The sequence below is a fragment of the Halichoeres trimaculatus genome, unplaced genomic scaffold (genome assembly GCF_033239565.1).
Source record: "Halichoeres trimaculatus isolate MK-OKI-2021-1 unplaced genomic scaffold, fHalTri1.1 fHalTri1_scaffold_12, whole genome shotgun sequence".
NCBI classification, from domain to species: domain Eukaryota; kingdom Metazoa; phylum Chordata; class Actinopteri; order Labriformes; family Labridae; genus Halichoeres; species Halichoeres trimaculatus.
This window is the reverse complement of record NW_027437190.1, coordinates 16843295-16862308: the sequence shown is the minus strand read 5'-3', so window position 1 is coordinate 16862308 and position 19014 is coordinate 16843295. Positions and strand designations below refer to the sequence as shown.

Genomic DNA, 19014 nt, shown 5'->3' with positions numbered 1-19014 from the left:
TTTTTTTATCTTAAAAAAAAAAAAAGCATCTGATGTAGTCACAAAGAACGGTACGTCAGTCAGATCAGTCAGATCCCACCGAGGCACATGGGATCTGCAGCACGGTTTCCTCTGAGGGACAGGAGGAAACGCTGCACCTCAAACAAAGAAAAAAAAAGCCACAGCTCCACAGGGTTACAAACAACCATTTGTCACCATTGTGACAAAAATATACACACACACGCACAGTCATTGTGAGACCTTTATGTTCCTTACACAGCTACACTGTAATGTTTGAGCAAACATACTGTTCAGGATGAACTCTTGAGTCAAACAGGAAGTGAGTTATGATCAGTCACAGAGACTTTGTTCTATTTCAGAAAAGCTCTTTTTAAGGCATGTGACCTCTGTTTCAATTTTTTTTAAATGTATTTACTATTCTTATTTTATTTTATTTTATTTTATTTTTGTCTTACTGTTACAACTTACCCCATCATGTGTCACAACCTACCCCAGTAGTGGGGATGGTTGTAACAAAGGACCACCTTGTATTTGACATCACCTGGTGAGGTCTGTGATATTCTTGTAGAGCTCTGAATTGGTGTTATTTGTAGTAAACAAATGTAGATACTTTGCATTTTATTTTGAGATCTCTGACTTAGTGAGTTAGAGATACTGAAGCAAAAATTGTTACAACCATACCCGGTCTCCCCTATTTAAAAATAATACCAGAAAGCAGATCTTCCAGCTAAAATCTAGGTGTTTATGTACCAAGAAATCTCTTATCTTTAAATAAAATACTTCCATGTCTTTGTTTGACAGGGACAGTGCAGATTAATAAATATAGCACACCTTCTATACACAATACAGAGAAAAACGCGTCCTGCCTGCACGTGTTCCAGTGAAGATGATATATCAAAATCGTTCTCGGCTGTGATTGGATCCCTGCATAGAAGGTCTCTGGTGGTATAGAATAAAAAGAGCGAGAGAGCAGCCTGTCCTGCAGATTTTCAATTTGCAGGGAGAATAAGTAAACGCCTCTCTTTTCTACACTTCTGCATAGTACTTCTCAAAAAAATCCCCGGAGACACCGTTCAATCTCTGCTGACAGGCAGGACTGTCACTCCTCTCAGGCGATATCACTCCGGTCTGAAACAAACTGAATCCATCTGACGACCTCTCCCCTGCACCTCGTATTCTGGGGGAAACTATAGGATGCATTATGCGAAGGATAAGCGAGGGGTGAGCGAATAAATGTTTTGAGGACCACACTTTTCTGAGAAGCTCAGCTGCATCACCTTTCATTCAACTCTTCTCCTCGTCTCTACAGCAGCTGTACACTATGACAACATTTGACTTCTCGGATATAGAGGCGTTTCTGGACCTCCATCCGGATCTTTTCGAGGAGTATCTCGTTCGTAAGGCGAAATGCGATCAGGTAAGCAGATGGCTGAAGGACCATCCTCCGTCCAAAGTTTCCACAACCGAAGAGAAGCGCAGCGCAGCCAGGGATCCACTCTGGCCGACCAACCCAGACGGGCTCCGGCGCAGATCATCTCACATGGAGCTGCGACGGAACTTTGCCCGCTCCAAAGCCACCACCACACACCGGACCTACGATGAGCATGTGAGCCTGAGCGAGCACGAGTCCCAGTCCAGTGTAAGGCGCCGTGCGCTCCTGCGCAAAGCCAGCTCCCTTCCTCCGACCACCGCGCACATCCTGAGCGCACTGCTGGAGTCCAGGGTCAACGTGCCCCAGTACGCGTCAAGCGCCATCGACTATAAGTACAGACTCAAAGAAACTAACGAACGAGAGTTTTTTCTGGAGTTAGTGAAAGACATCTCCAATGATTTAGACCTAACAAACCTCAGTTACAAGATCCTGATAAATGTGTGCATCCTGGTGGACGCAGACAGGTGTTCGCTTTTTCTCGTGGAGGGACCCGCGCACAAGAGGACTTTGGTGTCTAAATTTTTTGACGTGCACTCGGGCACTACTGTCAGACCATCTTGCAACACCTTGAACTCAAATGAGGTGCAGGTTCCCTGGGGCAAAGGTATTATTGGATATGTGGCAGAGCATGGGGAAACTGTAAACATCCCAAACGCTTATGAGGTAAATATGTGTCTGGTTTACATCTGTATCATACCTTCATCTAATCATAACTAACACTTAAACAATGCACAGGCGTCAACAGTAAAGTGGAGCCATTTCTATAGATGTATTAGTACTTGTGGACACAATGTACGTTTAACCAGTTGTTTCTGGATTCCATACAGTCTCCTTTGTCAGTGAAAGAGAGGAAGGACTCATGGTAATTACCCCAATTATGTCAGAGAGAGTGTTTTCCACCAATAGTAGTCAAAGAAAATTACAGTAAAGGAAGCGTAATAACTCTCGTAGCTTCCAACAAGCCAGCTCTCTTCTTAAACACGCTACCAGTTGCCCTCCACATCATTATATCATGGCCCTGGGCTGCTTGGGAGGCTAAAAGGCAACATGATGATGTGGATCCCCCTGAGGTCTGCCAGAGCACTGGAATGAATGTGTGTTAATGAGATTTTTTTCTGATTACAGAGAAAAACTGGAGCACCTAACAATTCTTTCAGGGCTTCTTCATTAAACATGACGCTTGCCTGATAATGATGCAAGGAACGCGGTCAAACTGGCATTTCCTCATATCAGTTGTATGTAAATTTATCTCAATGTGGGTTCGTGTACGTCTGACATTTGTGTAATACTTCCTCTCCAGGATCATCGCTTCAGTGATGAGATCGACAAGTTAACAGGCTACAAAACCCAGTCCATCCTCTGCATGGCAATCCGTAACAGTGATGGAGAAGTCGTTGGTGTTGTACAAGCAATCAACAAGAATCCCATGGGCACACCCTTCACCGAGGATGATGAGAAGGTGAGGGTCCTTGATGTCCTTCAGTTGAAGGAAGCATGTATCAGATGATGGGAGGATCCTTTTACATTCTCATTAACTTTATCACATTTGTTCACTTGATTTGACCATTGAAGACATTTTAGAAATTAAATTAATATTAGATTATTGTGGAACATTGTGCATCCTCTTCATAACATTCCAGCACACACGCACACTTTGGCCATTAGGCTGAAAACAGTTTGTACTATCAATCCCTTTAATGGTTGTGCAGAATGGGGGGAAGTATTCCCTAACAGCAGAAATGAAAACAGGAGGTCATCCTCTCTCTCAAGCGTGTGGTATTAAATGTGTCCAGTTGTGCAATATGTATGCATATTTAAAGGACACACTTTGCAGAAGAAGCATTTGCAGTTTCTCCCTGCACAATCCACTCAAAATGTTTCGACAGTGATTTGAATGCTTTAGCTTCATTAAGGGTTCAGAAGCTGTGTGCACAAAACTACAATCTCCCAGTTTGTTTCACTATCCTTCAATCCATCTGTCATCCTTTCCCTTTCGGGCTCAGAGGGAGCTGGGGCCTATCCCAGCTGTCATTAGCTGCAAGGCAGGGTAGACTCTGGACAGGCCATCAGCCTCTCACAGACTGTTTACCACGCAGATGTTAAAAGAGAATCCTCATTGAACTGTGTGCTCAAGCAATTCTGTCCCTCTGACTGAAAAATAAAAACAAGACACTTGAATCTTAGGTACACTTTTGTAAGTAAATCATCACATTTTGTTCATCTTTGTTCTGCAGTTTGTTCTCTGAGATGAGTCGTTCATCCACAGGGTGGCAGAGTGGAGTTGGGAGGAATCCTTCTTACATATGTTCCCTGGACATTTCCTAAAGTAAACCTTTGAGTTTGCAGCAGTTCCAACATTGTTCTGTGTGTGAAACTAAAAATAACCACATAATAGTTTTAGCAAAGCAGAGCCTTCAACTGCTTTTTTTTATGACAAAGGTACTAAAAATAGAAGAAAAAACATCTCAATGTGTCAGCTTACTCAGACATTTAAGGCTTCTGATGTGTCATGAAATGTTTTTTTTTTGTCTCTACATCAATCCCTCATCAACCTGTAATCTATTAAAGCAACTTACACCTCACATACATTTTCTTTCCCTCATCGTATTTTATCCCCACTTAAGCATATAGATTTCTCACACATATAGGTAATGCATGCCTTTTATGTTGCTTTATGCAGGTCCTGCAGATGTATTTACCATTCTGTGGAATATCTATTTCCAATGCCAAGCTGTTTTCAGAGTCTCGAAAGGAGTACGATCGGAGCAGGGTAAGAGAATGAGAGCTATGTACGCAATAAAAGTTTTTTCATTACCACTGAGACTAACTATAAATGTAACATAAGTGGATACTCTTCTTTACCCTTTAATCTTCATCTCATAACAAGAAGACAATTTGTTGAAAATATCTGAAAACTTGAACAGGCTCTGCTGGAGGTGGTCAATGACCTGTTTGAGGAGCAGACTGATCTGGAGAAGATTGTGAGGAAGATTATGCAGCGAGCGCTGACTCTGCTGCAGTGTGAACGATGCTCTGTGCTTCTCCTTGAAGACATCGACTCACCAGTGAGACCTCTGGCTCTTTACCAGCGTTACATTTTTTGAAGTCTGTATCAGAGTCGTGCATTTAAGCTTTTCAGTTCCAACCACATAACTTTTATGTGCAAATCAAAGTTGAGGCTGTTTCTGATGAATTTATGTTTTTTCCCAAAGGTTGTAAAGTTCTCCAAGACTTTCGAGCTCATGTCTCCTTTGTGCAACATGGACCGTGACATCGGGTGAGTTGGCCACTCTCAGATAAACTGGATGAATGTGTGTTTAGTGTGGGGTTGTTTCTAGCTGAAAGCCAAAACTCACTCAATACTAACTCTTGTCGGGTTGCACATTTAAGTGCCAGGTCCTGACAACTGTTTCCTGTTTGTGTTATTGGTCACATCAGCATGGAGAAGCTATCGTGTTCTGATTGGCTGATCAATAACAGCATTGCTGAGCTGGTGGCTTCCACAGGACTGCCTGTTAACATCAGCGATGTGTGTCAGGACCCACGCTTTGATGCTGAGGTGTGGACACTGGAGCTCACTCACAAAACCGCAGATACATACCACTAACAGCAATAAATATTTAAAACATGTTGTTAGATAGCTTGTAAAGTTATCACGATTTTCCAGTCACAGAAAAAACCCAGGACCCTGGCTGCTTTTTAAAGGGACTGTGAGGAGTTTTAAATATTTGCCGGATTGGAATCCACAAACAAAAGTGAGATTATCAGTGTTAACAGAAGTTGTTCCTAAATGCTACTTCTTAGCCTTCCAAGGGTCTGGCAGGTTTGGATTGATTCACTTGGATTTATTTTAGATCCTAGTTAGTCTGCTGAAAAAGATTTCTTTGATTAATTTTGTAGTGATGGTGGACACAGGAGCCTAACTGTCAGACAAAAAAATGACAAAAGATCATAAGAAAGCTAAATGGGAGATTGATACAGCCCAAGCTAAAGGCTAAAAGAGGCTAAAAGAAAAGTAGTGTTAAAAAGAAGATCCGATCTCCATTCATTTCCAAAACAAACATATGCTTTGTTTAAAGTCACATCTCAGCGACAGTGTGCGTGAGACTCCAGGCCAAAAAGGTGCCGCTGCAGTCCACTCTAAACAGATACTCCTCACAGTCCCTTTAAGATATAGTTTGCAAATTGAAATTGTCTTTACCATTTTTTTCTTTTCACAGGCAGATCAAGCTTCTGGCTTTCACATCAGATCGGTGCTATGCGTTCCTATCTGGAATCGAACTCACCAGATCATTGGTAAATTTACTGAAAATACTGAATTTGGCTTTACTGTAAAACAAGTTGCATGCATCTATCAAAATTATTTATTCTGCTTTTACATACAGGTGTTGCACAAATTCTAAATCGCCTAGACAGGAAGACCTTCAGTGATGCTGATCAGAGACTGTTTGAGGTAAGTTATATATATGTATATAAACATATATCCAGTATACATTTCAAATTGAAGCCCTTGGTACCTGTCATGTGATTTTTATTTGTCTTTTTCCCTATGTACAGGCATTTGTAATATTCTGTGGACTGGGAATAAACAACACTATGATGTACAATCAGGTTAAGAAGACGTGGGCCAAGCAGTCTGTTGCGCTGGATGTAAGCACTGCATCAAGTTTACTGCACCAAATTTTGTTTTTGATTTTTCCTACACATCTGTAAACCTTTGATCTTTAGAGCTCCTGTAAGAGGTCGTTCTGTTCACAGTCAAATTATTAGCCAATCCTAGTTTTAAAGTATAAAATGTAACTGTAATAACGTGACATCAATCACTTAATGCGATGCCTACCCTACAACAGCAGCATAAAAAGTGACAATATAGAAACTATTCAACAAAAACCTATGAAAAACCTCCTCACAGAAACCTTGAATTGAATAGTTTGATTGCATGGCTGTCACAGATCCATTGTAAAATCAGCATTAAAGTTAAAATTTTGAAAAAATATATTTAAAAGGTATGATCAACAAACAAAATAGATAGATAGAATTCAACTTTTTTTTTGTATTCATGCATAACTAAGACTAATTTCAACCCTCACACAAGCAGTACTCTGATATGGACTAACCTCAGTAAACAACAAACAGAGTTTTTGGCTGATGTATGTAGAATTAAGGTATGTATCTCATTTGAACCAAATATGAATTAGAAAAAAAAATCAATCACTGCTCCATCATTTGAAACAGCATCTGATTTGGTAAAACCTTTGAATTCAATACCATGAAGTAGGAACTGAGGAATAAACTGGTGTTAATGTTTAATGACTATCTTAACAGAATCTCTTCATGTCTCTGCTCTTTGCTCTACTGCCCATCATCTAACCTAAGTAATCTCATTATTCTCAACAAACACGGCACTCTTTCTCTGACATAAATATTTTAGCTACATTCAATAATTCATCATAGACACATGTGCCAGTCTGCTCCCCTCTCATCAAAGGCAACACGTGCTTGTAATTCTGTAATTCTGTCACAAACTGATCTGCTCTTTACTGTTTTTCTAAAAAACCTGATAGATTTCTCCCTCTGAAAACAAATACAGAAAAACAGAAAAAAAGTGTTTTAACAGAGGAGATATATTTCTCTGATCTTGATCCCATAACATGCTACGTAGGGTAGATGGATTGCATGAAGGTTCTGGCAACATACTGATAATCTTCTTGTAATTTTCTGAGTGTTGGTTTCATTAACTGCTAGCAAAGAAAATTTTCTTTACCAGTGTTTTTTGTATCTAGATGTTGTCGTACCATGCTACCTGCTCCAAGGTGGAAGTTGACAGGCTCAAGGTATTCAACAAAATATCTGAATTCAATATACACACATTAACACCAACTTAGATACAATGTACATGATCTGATGCATGTGGACCTGAGGGTTATATTTGAAGGCCCAAAACGTTTTTATTGCTTTACCTTCCTCCTTGATGATGCTGATTAATTGATGGCTCTGTCCTCTCCTCTTCAGGCTGCAAAGATCCCCCTGAGCAGTGAGTTGGGCATCGATGAGTTTCATTTCAACGACTTCTCTTTGGACAATGACGCCATGATCACTGCTTCACTTCGGATGTTTCTGGAACTTGGAGTTGTCCAAAAGTTTAAAATTGACTATGAGGTGAGGCCAACCTGTATTACCTTTCTGGGGTGTTTGAGTCCTCACTCTGTATACAGTGTAGTAAAATCTATTATGCTACTGTCTTCTGGTAGGTTCTGTGCCGCTGGCTTCTGACTGTAAGGAAGAACTACCGCACTGTGGCCTATCATAACTGGAGGCATGCTTTCAATGTGTCTCAATGCATGTTCGTTATGATTACAGTAAGTTCCAAAATATATCAAGTTAAGACAAATGCGTAAGAACAGTCTGAAGCCAGCCTTTTTTTTCTCCGATGTCATCATTGTGGGTGCCAGTTTTTGCTTTTATGATATAATGTTAAATTGTGTAAGGAAAAAAAAGGCCAAACTTAATATATTTTAGCCTCTTTATAGAACAAAAAAAGTTTGTGATATTATTTTTAAGCCAGTTATGTGAACAATTGGTTTCTGTGGATCTTTATCAACAGTCAGTCATCAAAATATCAAAAGGTTGCAAGTTCACAGAGAAAACATCATCAAGAGAAATTTTAAGACAATGTCAAACTTCAGGATGATCACATCTAGCAAAAACTACCAAACTTCAAGAAGACAAAAGAACAGATGCTCCTCTGGATCTTATCTTATCTACATTGTCCCATCCCACTCCATCCCTATAGTAACTTATTCACTTTAACTCAATTTTCAGCCAATCAGGTTCCATTAGATCCAAACAGAGCCTATCCTGTCCTGTTTGAATCAATCCTGTCTATTAAGTCCGATCTCATTTTTTTCATACCATCCCATACCATCACCTCGCATCTCATCACATCACAGCCCATCCCAACTCTTACTAATCCATTCCAGCCCATTGTATCCTGTCCTACTTTGCATACTCGCATCCCATTCCATCCAATCCCATCTTGTCTTAGTGAAGCCTATCCTATCCCATCTCAGTCTACCGTACCATCCCATACCATTTCTACCAAACCCAGCCCAAGTGATCACATGGGAAACCAGTAGATTTATTTAAATCTCAGTCCATTTTATCCCAATTGTTTCTTCTCTCTATAGTAATAATGCCGTTTTACCCATAGACTGTATATAGAGTGGACAGTGTGGCTCCGCCATTTATCATTGTACGATTTTGAAGCCAAAATTCCCCCGTCACAAGCGCCACCATTGTAGCAGTTTGCAACCTGGGTCTGCGCAGTAGAGACGATGAGAGATTCTGTGAGAATCTGAGTGGAGCCTGGTGACAAAAATAATAATTTTTTTTTATCTTTCGAGGGTCTAATCACTTCTTGACTCTACCTCCCTACATAATTTACAATCCCCGAAAAAAATACACGAGACCTCGTTTTACCTTGTTTAACTAATGAAAACGAAACTTTTCAGAAAAAAGAGGACTTGAATACAAGACAGCCAAATGTTATCTTCAAATCACCACAACAATCTGATGTGGGAAACATTTCTATGAGGTGTATTCATTTTTTAAAGTTTGACCACAGCCCATCTGGAATGGCTGGAAAGCCGGATTTTTTTAACCCATACTGCAGCCAGTCACCAGGGGGAGCAGTTTTTGTGGAGACCTCACTTCAAGCCGAGCAAGTGGACATCCATTTTTTTAACAGTCTATGGTTTTACCTCAGAAATTTTTAGTTTGAATCAAAATTTGGCAAACTTGAATCCCTTCCATAAGTGTAAGCCCCATAGCATGTTAGTATCATTAGTGAATAAAAAAAACCCTGTATCTTAACTTCCCTCTGATCTACTTGTAAATGTCATGAGGAACTCCCCACTATGATAAAAGGTGCTGTTGACCAAGCTAGACAGCCAATTTAGCAACTTTCCAGTAGTATTTAGTGGATTCTGTGGTTCACCTAGGAGTGAATAGTATAAACATTTGCTCTTTGACAGTCCAATGGTGGACAATAGGGTCACAGTATGACATAAAAATGTACTGAAGAGGATGCATTTCTTTTGTCAGACAGCCAGTTTTCAAGATGCCCTCTCAGACGCAGAGATACTGGCGCTGATGGTCGGCTGTTTGTGTCATGACTTGGACCACCGAGGCACGAACAACGCATTTCAAGCAAAGTAGGTGACCCAGGCCTGTTTTTTTCTCTGAGCAACATTGTCTTTGTGAAAATTTGCTTTGGCAACATTTTATGTTTTTTTTAGCTTCATGCTAATAAAACTTGTTTTGAATTTGAATTGGAGTTGTGTCATATTGTCAAAAATGTTTCAGTGCTCTGTGTTTTCTTTCAGGACAGGTTCAGCTCTGGCTCTTCTCTACGGGACGTCAGCCACTCTGGAGCATCATCACTTTAACCACGCTGTCATGATCCTGCAAAGTGAGGTCAGACCACTGTTTTTCACATGATTGTAAAGCTCAAGTTATTTTGTGTTTCAAGAAATTAGATGATGATGATGGCCAAGCTTCACTCTTAGTGTACTTTTTTTACCGTGTTTAACAAAAGATCTGTCAGCCTTTGAAGACACTGTGAGAAACTTAGTGTAAAGTTTGGTGACTCCTGTAGATAGTGTGGTATATTTTATCTCTTTGCTGATTTTCTCAGACTAAATTCTCTTTCTGTTCTTTTTAAGAATATAACATATCACTCATCACAAACACTGCTTTGGGGAATTTTAAAAGAAAGCTGTTTTGTTTATCTGTCCACCTACCCTGTGGCTACAGATTCAAGAACAACAACAACTATACAGATATAATCACTGGTGGATACTTTGCTTTTGAAGGTCATAGAGAGATATTTGCATTGATTTGAGTCTCTTTTACAACCAGCCTAGGTATATAAGGGTGAAAGACGTGTAACTGATAAATGTCAATTGGTGTAACCAATATTTCTCATTAAAATTATTCGATACTGGGCAAAAAGTTGTTATGAATATGATTTTATAAGTCTACAACGCTGTGAAAATGAAATTTAAAATGATTTTAAACCAACTGACCCATAAGTAGAGAGATCATACTGACTTGTTCAGTACAACAGTACCCATATTATCAAGTTTAGAAAACATATATTATTAATATACTTTGAAATTATATTTTGTAACAAATTATTTATTTCATCAGTGCACTTGCAAAACCTCCAGGGAGCTGAATTATTTACTACTTGTCATACTATTGTTTCACCATCTGATAATTTAATGGGATTGATTCTTTAGTTGGTTAAAAATGGTAGAACTGTTTTATAAAATACGACACCAACAGGAATTCAAACTACACATTTTGAACATTTAAGCTTCTAACATGTTGTTTTAAGAAGTTTGAAGCATATTTTCGATACCTTTATTTGTCACTGTCCCCTTAAAGTTCAAGCATTGGTCAACAAGAACAAAGCTAGTATGCAGATTGCCCTTTTAGACAATGCTGAAACACAAACTAGGTGTGGGTAGGCGTCAGAAGTGACCAGTAGTGACTTTATGAGACTGCTTTGTCTCAGGTGTGGATCACTCTGATCATTAGAGACTGTTTTCTTTATTGATTTCTTTTAACAGAGGACAGAGAAAGTCTATATGCATTGCTAATTAACATTGATGATGGGAGCTTCATTTGACAGTGAGCAATGACTTTACCAATGCGTTGGCTGTAAAAAGACATTTTAGCCGCTATTATTCATCCTTGCCTGCTTTGGTGTGTGTGCCTACTGAGTGCTTTTTCTGTCTCACAGGGTCACAATATATTTGCAAACCTTTGCTCTAAGGAGTATAGCAACATGATGCAACTATTGAAGCAGGCTATACTCTCCACAGACCTTACTTTGCACTTTGAGTAAGTTCTCTTTTAATAGACATAAAGCCACAGTACTTTGTGATTTGTTCAAGGAAAAAATGATACTCACTATAACAGATGAAAAAAGTGTGAAAATTTTAATGTAAAAATGAAGAATTATATTTAAAAAAAAAAAAAGAATTTCTTTCTTGGGATGAAATGTTCAGGTGGTGAAAAGTGCCTTTGTATGGATTCTTTTGCCTTTTTACATTTGTTGTATCCTTGAATGTCTCTTTGCACTGAAAGGCGCAGAACCAAGTTCTTTGAGTGTGTTCTCTCTGGAGAATTCAGCTGGACTGATGAAGGACACAGAGGAGTTCTCAGGTTTATACCTTTTTGCTTGATTAAAACATTTATGTGCCCTTATTTATTTATTTTTTCACTTTAATGTGCAAAACATGCTGCCAGAACTGAGCTTGAATTCATGTCATTGGCAGGTCTATGCTGATGACAGCATGTGATCTGGGTGCCGTTACTCGTCCTTGGGAGATTTCCAAACAGGTTTGCATCCCTAGAATAATGCTTTGTGTATTCTTGTTTTCCATTATTTAAATGTGAAATTACGTGTGCAAAAGGATGTTTCAAAATGTTTGGACTTTTTTTTCCTCAATTTTAGATTTTAGATTTTTAGACACAAGAAAACAAATAGAAAAATATGCTATCTTTTCCTGAAGTGAAAAACAATTGCTTATATTTTTGTCATAAGGTCGCAGAGCTGGTGACGAGTGAATTCTTTGAACAAGGTGACAGAGAAAGATCTGAGCTCAAGTTGACCCCAGCAGTAAGTAGGCAAGCCTTTCAAACTCACCATACACTCAAACCCATTCTTGTTGTGATTATTTTGTTTTCCAAATGATCCTGAAGAGTGCTTTTGCTAATGGATGACAGATCATTATCACCTCTCTTGTAGGCCATATTTGACCGCAACCGTAAAGACGAACTACCAGCCTTACAGACAGAGTGGATTGATGGCATATGCAAACCCCTTTACCAGGTTTGACATGATGCAGGTCTCATTGTAACCTTTACAGAAAAAAGGAAATGATGACTTGTAGTTTCAATATGAACTTCACGATTCTGTGTTACTCCTAGGCACTGTTGAAGCTGAACAGGAAGTTGCAGCCAATGGTTGATGGGATTGATGCCAATAGAAACAAATGGCAGGATCTCTGTTCCTCCGACCAGGAAACACGCAGCACCTCAGTGTTTAACTTCTGTCCTGAACAGGATCAGACTCCTGAGCTCCACAAGAACATACAACCCAATGACCTACAAGACTCTATGGGTACTGTGATGGCAGCTAAAGACACCAAATTGAGGTCTAAGTCCCAGCAGTCAGGGTCAGAGATGCAGAATGAACAAAGGCTCATATGATGAAGAGGTGGCACCAGCTGTCTGCATTTCATCTGCTGGGCACAATTAGAGAGGGCTTCATGTTGAGTGGTTTATCTAAAGAACGGCTCACGTGGGGTTCTTCTTTCTAACAAATGCACTACACCAATGCAGTTTTCATCTGCTGAGCACATTGCTTTTCACAAGTGTCACTGTGTTTAACTCAAGACAGTGAGTTCCTGTAAAAACAAATTATATTTAAAGGGCAGTTCACAATATCTATCTATCTATCTATCTATCTATCTATCTATCTATCTATCTATCTATCTATCTATCTATCTATCTATCTATCTATCTATCTATCTATCTATCTATCTATCTATCAGCGTAAAAGCGTGATACCACTGATGACACCAAAGAGGGCTTCTTACGGATGTATTCTGTAAAGAAGCTGCCGCTATACCACAACAGAAGTCTTTACAAAGCATAAAGGAGTCACTGTGATTTCCCTTCGCTCACATAAATTGCCGTTATGAATGTAGACCGGAGCATGATCTTGTTCCTGAATGTTTCTTGACATACAGGCTGTCTTACCTCAGTTGCAAATCTCTGGCTGCATGGCATTTATTTATTTATTTATTTTGAAGTGTTTCTCAGTTAACTGAGCCTCAGGCTGTGTATTGCATGCATATGTATCATATCAGTGATGGTCATGTACATTGCCAAAACCTTGTGAAAAACCTCGTAACTTTGGGCAAGAAATGGTGTGAAGAGGTGTGAAAGACCAAATGTTAGTGTGCTGATTTGTAAGGAAGGTCACTGATGAATTCAAACTCCTCAGGCCTTGTGTGTGTGTGTCTGTGTGTGTGTGTGTGTGTGTGCGTGTGTGTGTGTGTGCGTGCGTGTGTGTGTGTGTGTGTGCGTGCGTGTGTGTGTGTGTGTGTGTGTGTGTGTGTGTGTGTGTGTGTGTGTGTGTGTGTGTGTGTGTGTGTGTGTGTGTGTGCGCGTCTTTGTACACTTACGAGGACAAACCCTTGATGGATCCTTCTACAGGCATTTTGCAAAGTCCTCTCGAATAAAACGCTAACCACTAGGAATATGTTTTATAATTTGAAGCCATAATTTAACTCTTCACCATTCCCTTCGTGTTTTGGTTGTTTCAGCATTTAACAGGGATTCATTGTTCATTTTGATAGTTATACACAAAGTTTGAAGTTCTATTAATTTTTATTTCATGTATTTTTGAGTTTACATAAACAATACAGAGGATTTCTTACTGATTCTCCTGGTACAGCTCATATGCACAGCCATTAGATGCAAAGCGAACAATATCAAGCAGTCCCCATTTTCCACAGTGTTTATCAGCCTGCAAACTTTTGCCACTTATTCAGCGATCACTGTTAGTACATATGGAGGTCTTCAGTGCCAATGATTGATTGTGGCCTGGCTTTTGCACTGAAGACCTCCAGGGATCTTTGCTTCAGTCGTGTGGAATTTGAGACACGATTTATTCCTGCTCAATTCCCAGCAACAGCAAATTAATACAGTCTCATTAAGACCATCTGACAGAGCCTAGAAACTTGTGTTTCAGTTCATGGGACTGATTTCTTTATCCATTTCTGCTTAAGGAGTTTCTAATTGATGTCCCCAACATTACTTTTCATTTCTTTCTGATATCTTATTATAAACTTAATTTATTATTGACAGAGACAACAATATGCCATGTTCAGACTGACAGAGAACATTTCATTGGTAACTTCATTCTCATCAGCAAAACTAAGCAACTCCAACACTGTTTTTTATTTTATCTTTAAACTGCTCATAGAGGCATGAATACAGTATTGATCTTGCTGTTTGTACCCACAAAACAAAAAAATGAACTCTGCCTTGAAGACACTTCTGTTTCGGCTGTATAAAAAATTGCAGTAGAATTTGTAAGGTTCCCATGAAGTAAAATGTGCGCAGTTATCAATTTGTTTTTATTATTTTAAAGGGTCTTTTGTTGTTGTTGTTGTTGTTGTTGTTAAGTCTAGTTCAGCATGCTAAAGATGTTGTGCATGTGTCATATGTGAAATTGACAGTGTACAGTTTTTGGATGCCTTTGAATGCCCAATGAGATTTGCTTTGCATGAATTTACTGTCAGAGAAATATGAAGTGTTGTAATGTAACAATACTGTTGCTGCACTTTGATGTTGAGAGCAGATCAAGATTTCTATTTTTGATCACAGACTGTACCAAATTATACAATCATTATTTTCATACACTGGACTCTATATTTATGCAAGATTTAGAATTGGCATTTTTCCTTCTATTTATACACTGTCTGCTAAAAATAGATTGTTAGAGAAGACAAGGATGGCTTTATTTCAAGTCAAAGAGTGAATCATTCTCCAGCTGTTTCATGATTAAAATGCTGTGGCATGGAAACATGCGGTTGTTTTAACTCTTGTTTTATTTACAAATGTCAAATAAAACCATTTGTATGTTTGATGATAACTGTTAAAATCCTACTGCAGTGTGGTAAAATAGGTAAAATAGTTTTGACTGAACAAGTTTGAAGTTCAGTCTCAAGTCAAAAAAAAAAACAGAGAACAGCACTGAATACATACTGTGAGTGCAATTCAGCAGATGACACGTTTAATGTGATGAAACACAGGAAAGGACTCAGTTACTGGAGTAAAAAAGCAGATGGCCTAAACTATAGACTTTTTTTGTGTGTGTGATTTAAAATTAGCACTCAAAGAGATCCTTGTAGTATTTTTTCTTCTCCCCCTTATTTCATGACAGATGTATGTTAACTGTAAACATCACATAGCCAGTAGTGCCAAAGTGTTAGTAATAATCTTAAATCAACAACAATGGAAAGGGTCTATACACAGAAGAAACTGGGCACACTCATTAAATGTTTTGTTATATATATATATATATATATATATATATATATATATATATATATATATATATATATATATATATATATATATATATATATATATATATATATATATATATATATATATAAACATATATATAAGGGGCTCAGTTGCTGCCAATGCTATGACATCTGTTTTTACATTTTCTATGAAAGTGTCTATGACTGACACATATGAAGCATATAGAGCATATTAAATCAGATGTCACAGTGACAGCTGAGGAGAGAGAAGGTGTCAAGGGAGAACGTCACAGCCTAGCAAACATCACATGCTGTGAGAAGCACTCTGAAATTATAGTGGAGTGGTAGAGTAAGTTGGTGCAAAAATAGTTCAAACGACACAGATCTAAATGTATTTAGTGCCTACGCCTGTGTTAATGAATAAAGTTTTATAAGAGGAAAAAATGAATTATATTTATATACATATGTATATATATATATATATATATATATATATATATATATATATATATATATATATATATATATATATATATATATATATATACAGGCTGAGGGTTCAAGTCAGGCACAGATGCTGACACACACGTATAGAGGCCCAGAAGTGACAATTAAGCAGGATTATTCTTGCAAAGGTTTAGGGGCCGTTTACACGACAACGGTTTTAGGGTGAAACGCAAAAGTTTTGTTGCATTTCAGCCTCGCATTTACACGGAAACAGCATTTCAGCCGACCTAAAACGCAAACTTTGGAAAACGGCCTCCAGAGTGGGATTTTTCTGCAATGCTCCCGACACCATTGCCGTGTAGACAGTAAGCCAGCGTTTTTAGTGGAAACGCTGTCGTCACACTCTGCCTCGCGCACACGCATACAACAGGACAACAGTACCGTTGTTCCGATCGTCGTGAACTACCAGCTTGTGCTTGTGCTGCTCTATCTGCTGTAACCGCTGACTGTCTTCATACAAAATGTGCATCTGTTGCTCCACTTTTTAACTTAGTATTCCCCAAATACACCAGATGACTGGCTCAACTCTACTTAGGTGGAGATCTCCCAGAAGCGGCTTCTGGACAAGACAGTTATAGCACCACCTACAGACCTGGCATGCTTGCTACAGCGTTTCCAGTCCATCAGTGTTTAGGAATTTTTTTCAGACTCTACCTTTAAAGATTACCAGTGACGAAAACAACCTGAGTCTTTAAAGTCATGTTACACGTCAACTCATCCTTGAGTCACAGTAAGAATACCAAGTCAGAGCCTGGCCCTGAGAGCACATTGTCGGAACAATCTTTCCATATTCATACAGTCTCTTTAAATTGTTTTATCCATCTGTGGAGAGTTTTTGATGTTGGTTTTAATAAGGTGGCTAGGTGAGGCAACAGAAGCAGCAGTGGAAGTGTGTAAAACTCAGTGCAGCTCGATGCACATAGAGCCCGCCAGCTGCCAAGCCAAAGCCAAAGCTGGGCCTTAATCTATAATTTAACATGGATTGAGTTTATTCTCCTCAGGGTGGATGATCAGGGGAGCGCGGGATGAAGAGGGGAGGGAGAGCCTTCCAACCTCATTTTTGATACAGGGCCTCGCTCTGCCATAGTCTTTGATCTGTCTCCCTTTCTCTCTTTTTCTTCCCTCCTGTTTTTCTGTTTTATCTCCCTCATACACGGACACACTGTCCATCACTCCTTTCCGCCTGACACACTGCACTCTGTGTACACAGTGACAAACACATGCACTCCAAAACTGGGTGAACAACAAATTACGCAGGAGACTTCAGTCGTGTTTAATATTTTCAAAGACATTCATGCACCTTGAATAAATCCTGAGTCCTTTCTAATTAGGCTTGGGCTTATATGGACTCTAAACTATGTGAGATAACTTCTGGGATTGAGTTAGAGAAAATACATTAAATGCTGTGCGTGTAAACATAATCACAGTAATGAGATCGCTCTTTACCGCCGCTTTGTAGCTCTAAAAGGAAATGTCCTATATCCATTTTTAGAAACAGGGTCGTGGCAAGCAAAGCCTTGCAAATGTACTGTGTGAAGTAGACTATAAATATTAATAAAGCTGCTCAATAATAACGGTAATGTATCAGGAATAGCTTTGTGCTTTGCCTCATGACTATTTTTATGATATGCGTATATCTTTCATAATGCAACACTGAAACATTATGATGTGTTGCTGTTTTCCTTTCTTTTTTTTTTTTCTTTTTTTTATTATAGGTTAGGGCTTGTGCAAAGAAAAATCTTCAGGGCATGTAAAACACTGCAAATACTCATTAAATTGTTTAAATAAATACCTTACAGTGGCTTTTTCTCTCTACAAAAGCAAACTTATGAGTTAGTTGTTGTTGTTTTTTTGCCTTGAATTTCATGTTAGAACACTTCCCACGCTTACTGTCGATGTAATACCTGAAAAAAAAAAATTGTATTGTCATCGTTGGTGTTATATTGATATTTTCAGTTACTGCTGAGGTGAAAAAGGTACAGTGCTAGTCTTACTACTGTGTTCATGATGGTTTACATTAGTTGCAGTATGGATGGTGGAACGTAAACATCATTCATCTAGATAAATAGTCCCCAGATGGTGTTTCTTTATTTCCTTTTGCAGAGCTGAATTCAACAGAAATTTCTAAAAGAAGTGAAGGACACACTGTTATTATGCAGCACGGTGAGTTTCCCCCTCATGATTTACAATGGACAAGGAGAGAGCTGTTCTTTAACCCAGGGAACAAGCCTTTGAGCATTTATAGCTTGTCATTATGTCATTCCTTCTCTGACTTTGGGTCATGAGATAAGTTGTGCAGAACAGATGCTCATGGTCAATTATCCTGACAGATAAATCACGATTCTCTGTTGTTTTCAACCTTAAGATTAACCACTGTCAGTCTGTCAGTAGCACTAGGAGGTGGTGCACAAAGGATCCTTGTCCAAAACAACAGCGACACAGTTTCCATTAGCTACAATAAGGATTGGGGCAATGGTAGAATTAACTGAAAAGATTTTGTGGTAGGACATTAAAGTCATGAGATTTAAGGTGTTTTTTATGAGACAGAAATGACCAACATGGCTCATCTTGTGAAGCAACATTTAACAGCTGAGGATGAAAAGCATTTACAGATACCATCACAAGCTGCCTGTTAGCTTGTCTGTCTTTATCACAGACTCATTTAGTTGTAAAATAATTTCAGAATCCTTATACTAACGACACTGTCGATGATGTGCTAAAAACATTTCTTTTCTATAATCATACATGTATAAGTATAACTCCAGGTTCCTCATCTAAGTCTGAGTGGCTGCAGTTTGCTCTTCCTCTTTGAAGCCAATAAAAAAATTCTCAAGTAATTTGTGGCTTATTTTCCTGACATTGCAGCTTAATCTTCTTAAAAACTCTGAAAATAAATGGCCTACACGTTCTTGTGGCATTACAACTTTATTCTTGCAACAT

General features: G+C 38.8%; 1 protein-coding gene across 1 annotated transcript; it reads left to right on the top strand.

Annotated features, from left to right (window-relative positions):
- The first annotated feature begins 1002 nt into the window (after nt 1-1002).
- Nucleotides 1003-15296, top strand: pde11al (phosphodiesterase 11a, like). Its single transcript, XM_074684368.1, is given in 21 exon segments — nt 1003-2095; nt 2733-2891; nt 4113-4202; nt 4357-4497; nt 4645-4709; nt 4871-4991; nt 5653-5728; nt 5818-5885; nt 5990-6082; nt 7216-7266; nt 7445-7591; nt 7684-7791; nt 9536-9645; nt 9817-9907; nt 11241-11341; nt 11588-11665; nt 11779-11842; nt 12048-12122; nt 12252-12335; nt 12434-12672; nt 12674-15296. Coding segments are annotated over 21 exon segments (2826 nt in total). The 5' UTR covers nt 1003-1321; the 3' UTR covers nt 12765-15296.
- Nucleotides 15297-19014: the final 3718 nt, after the last annotated feature.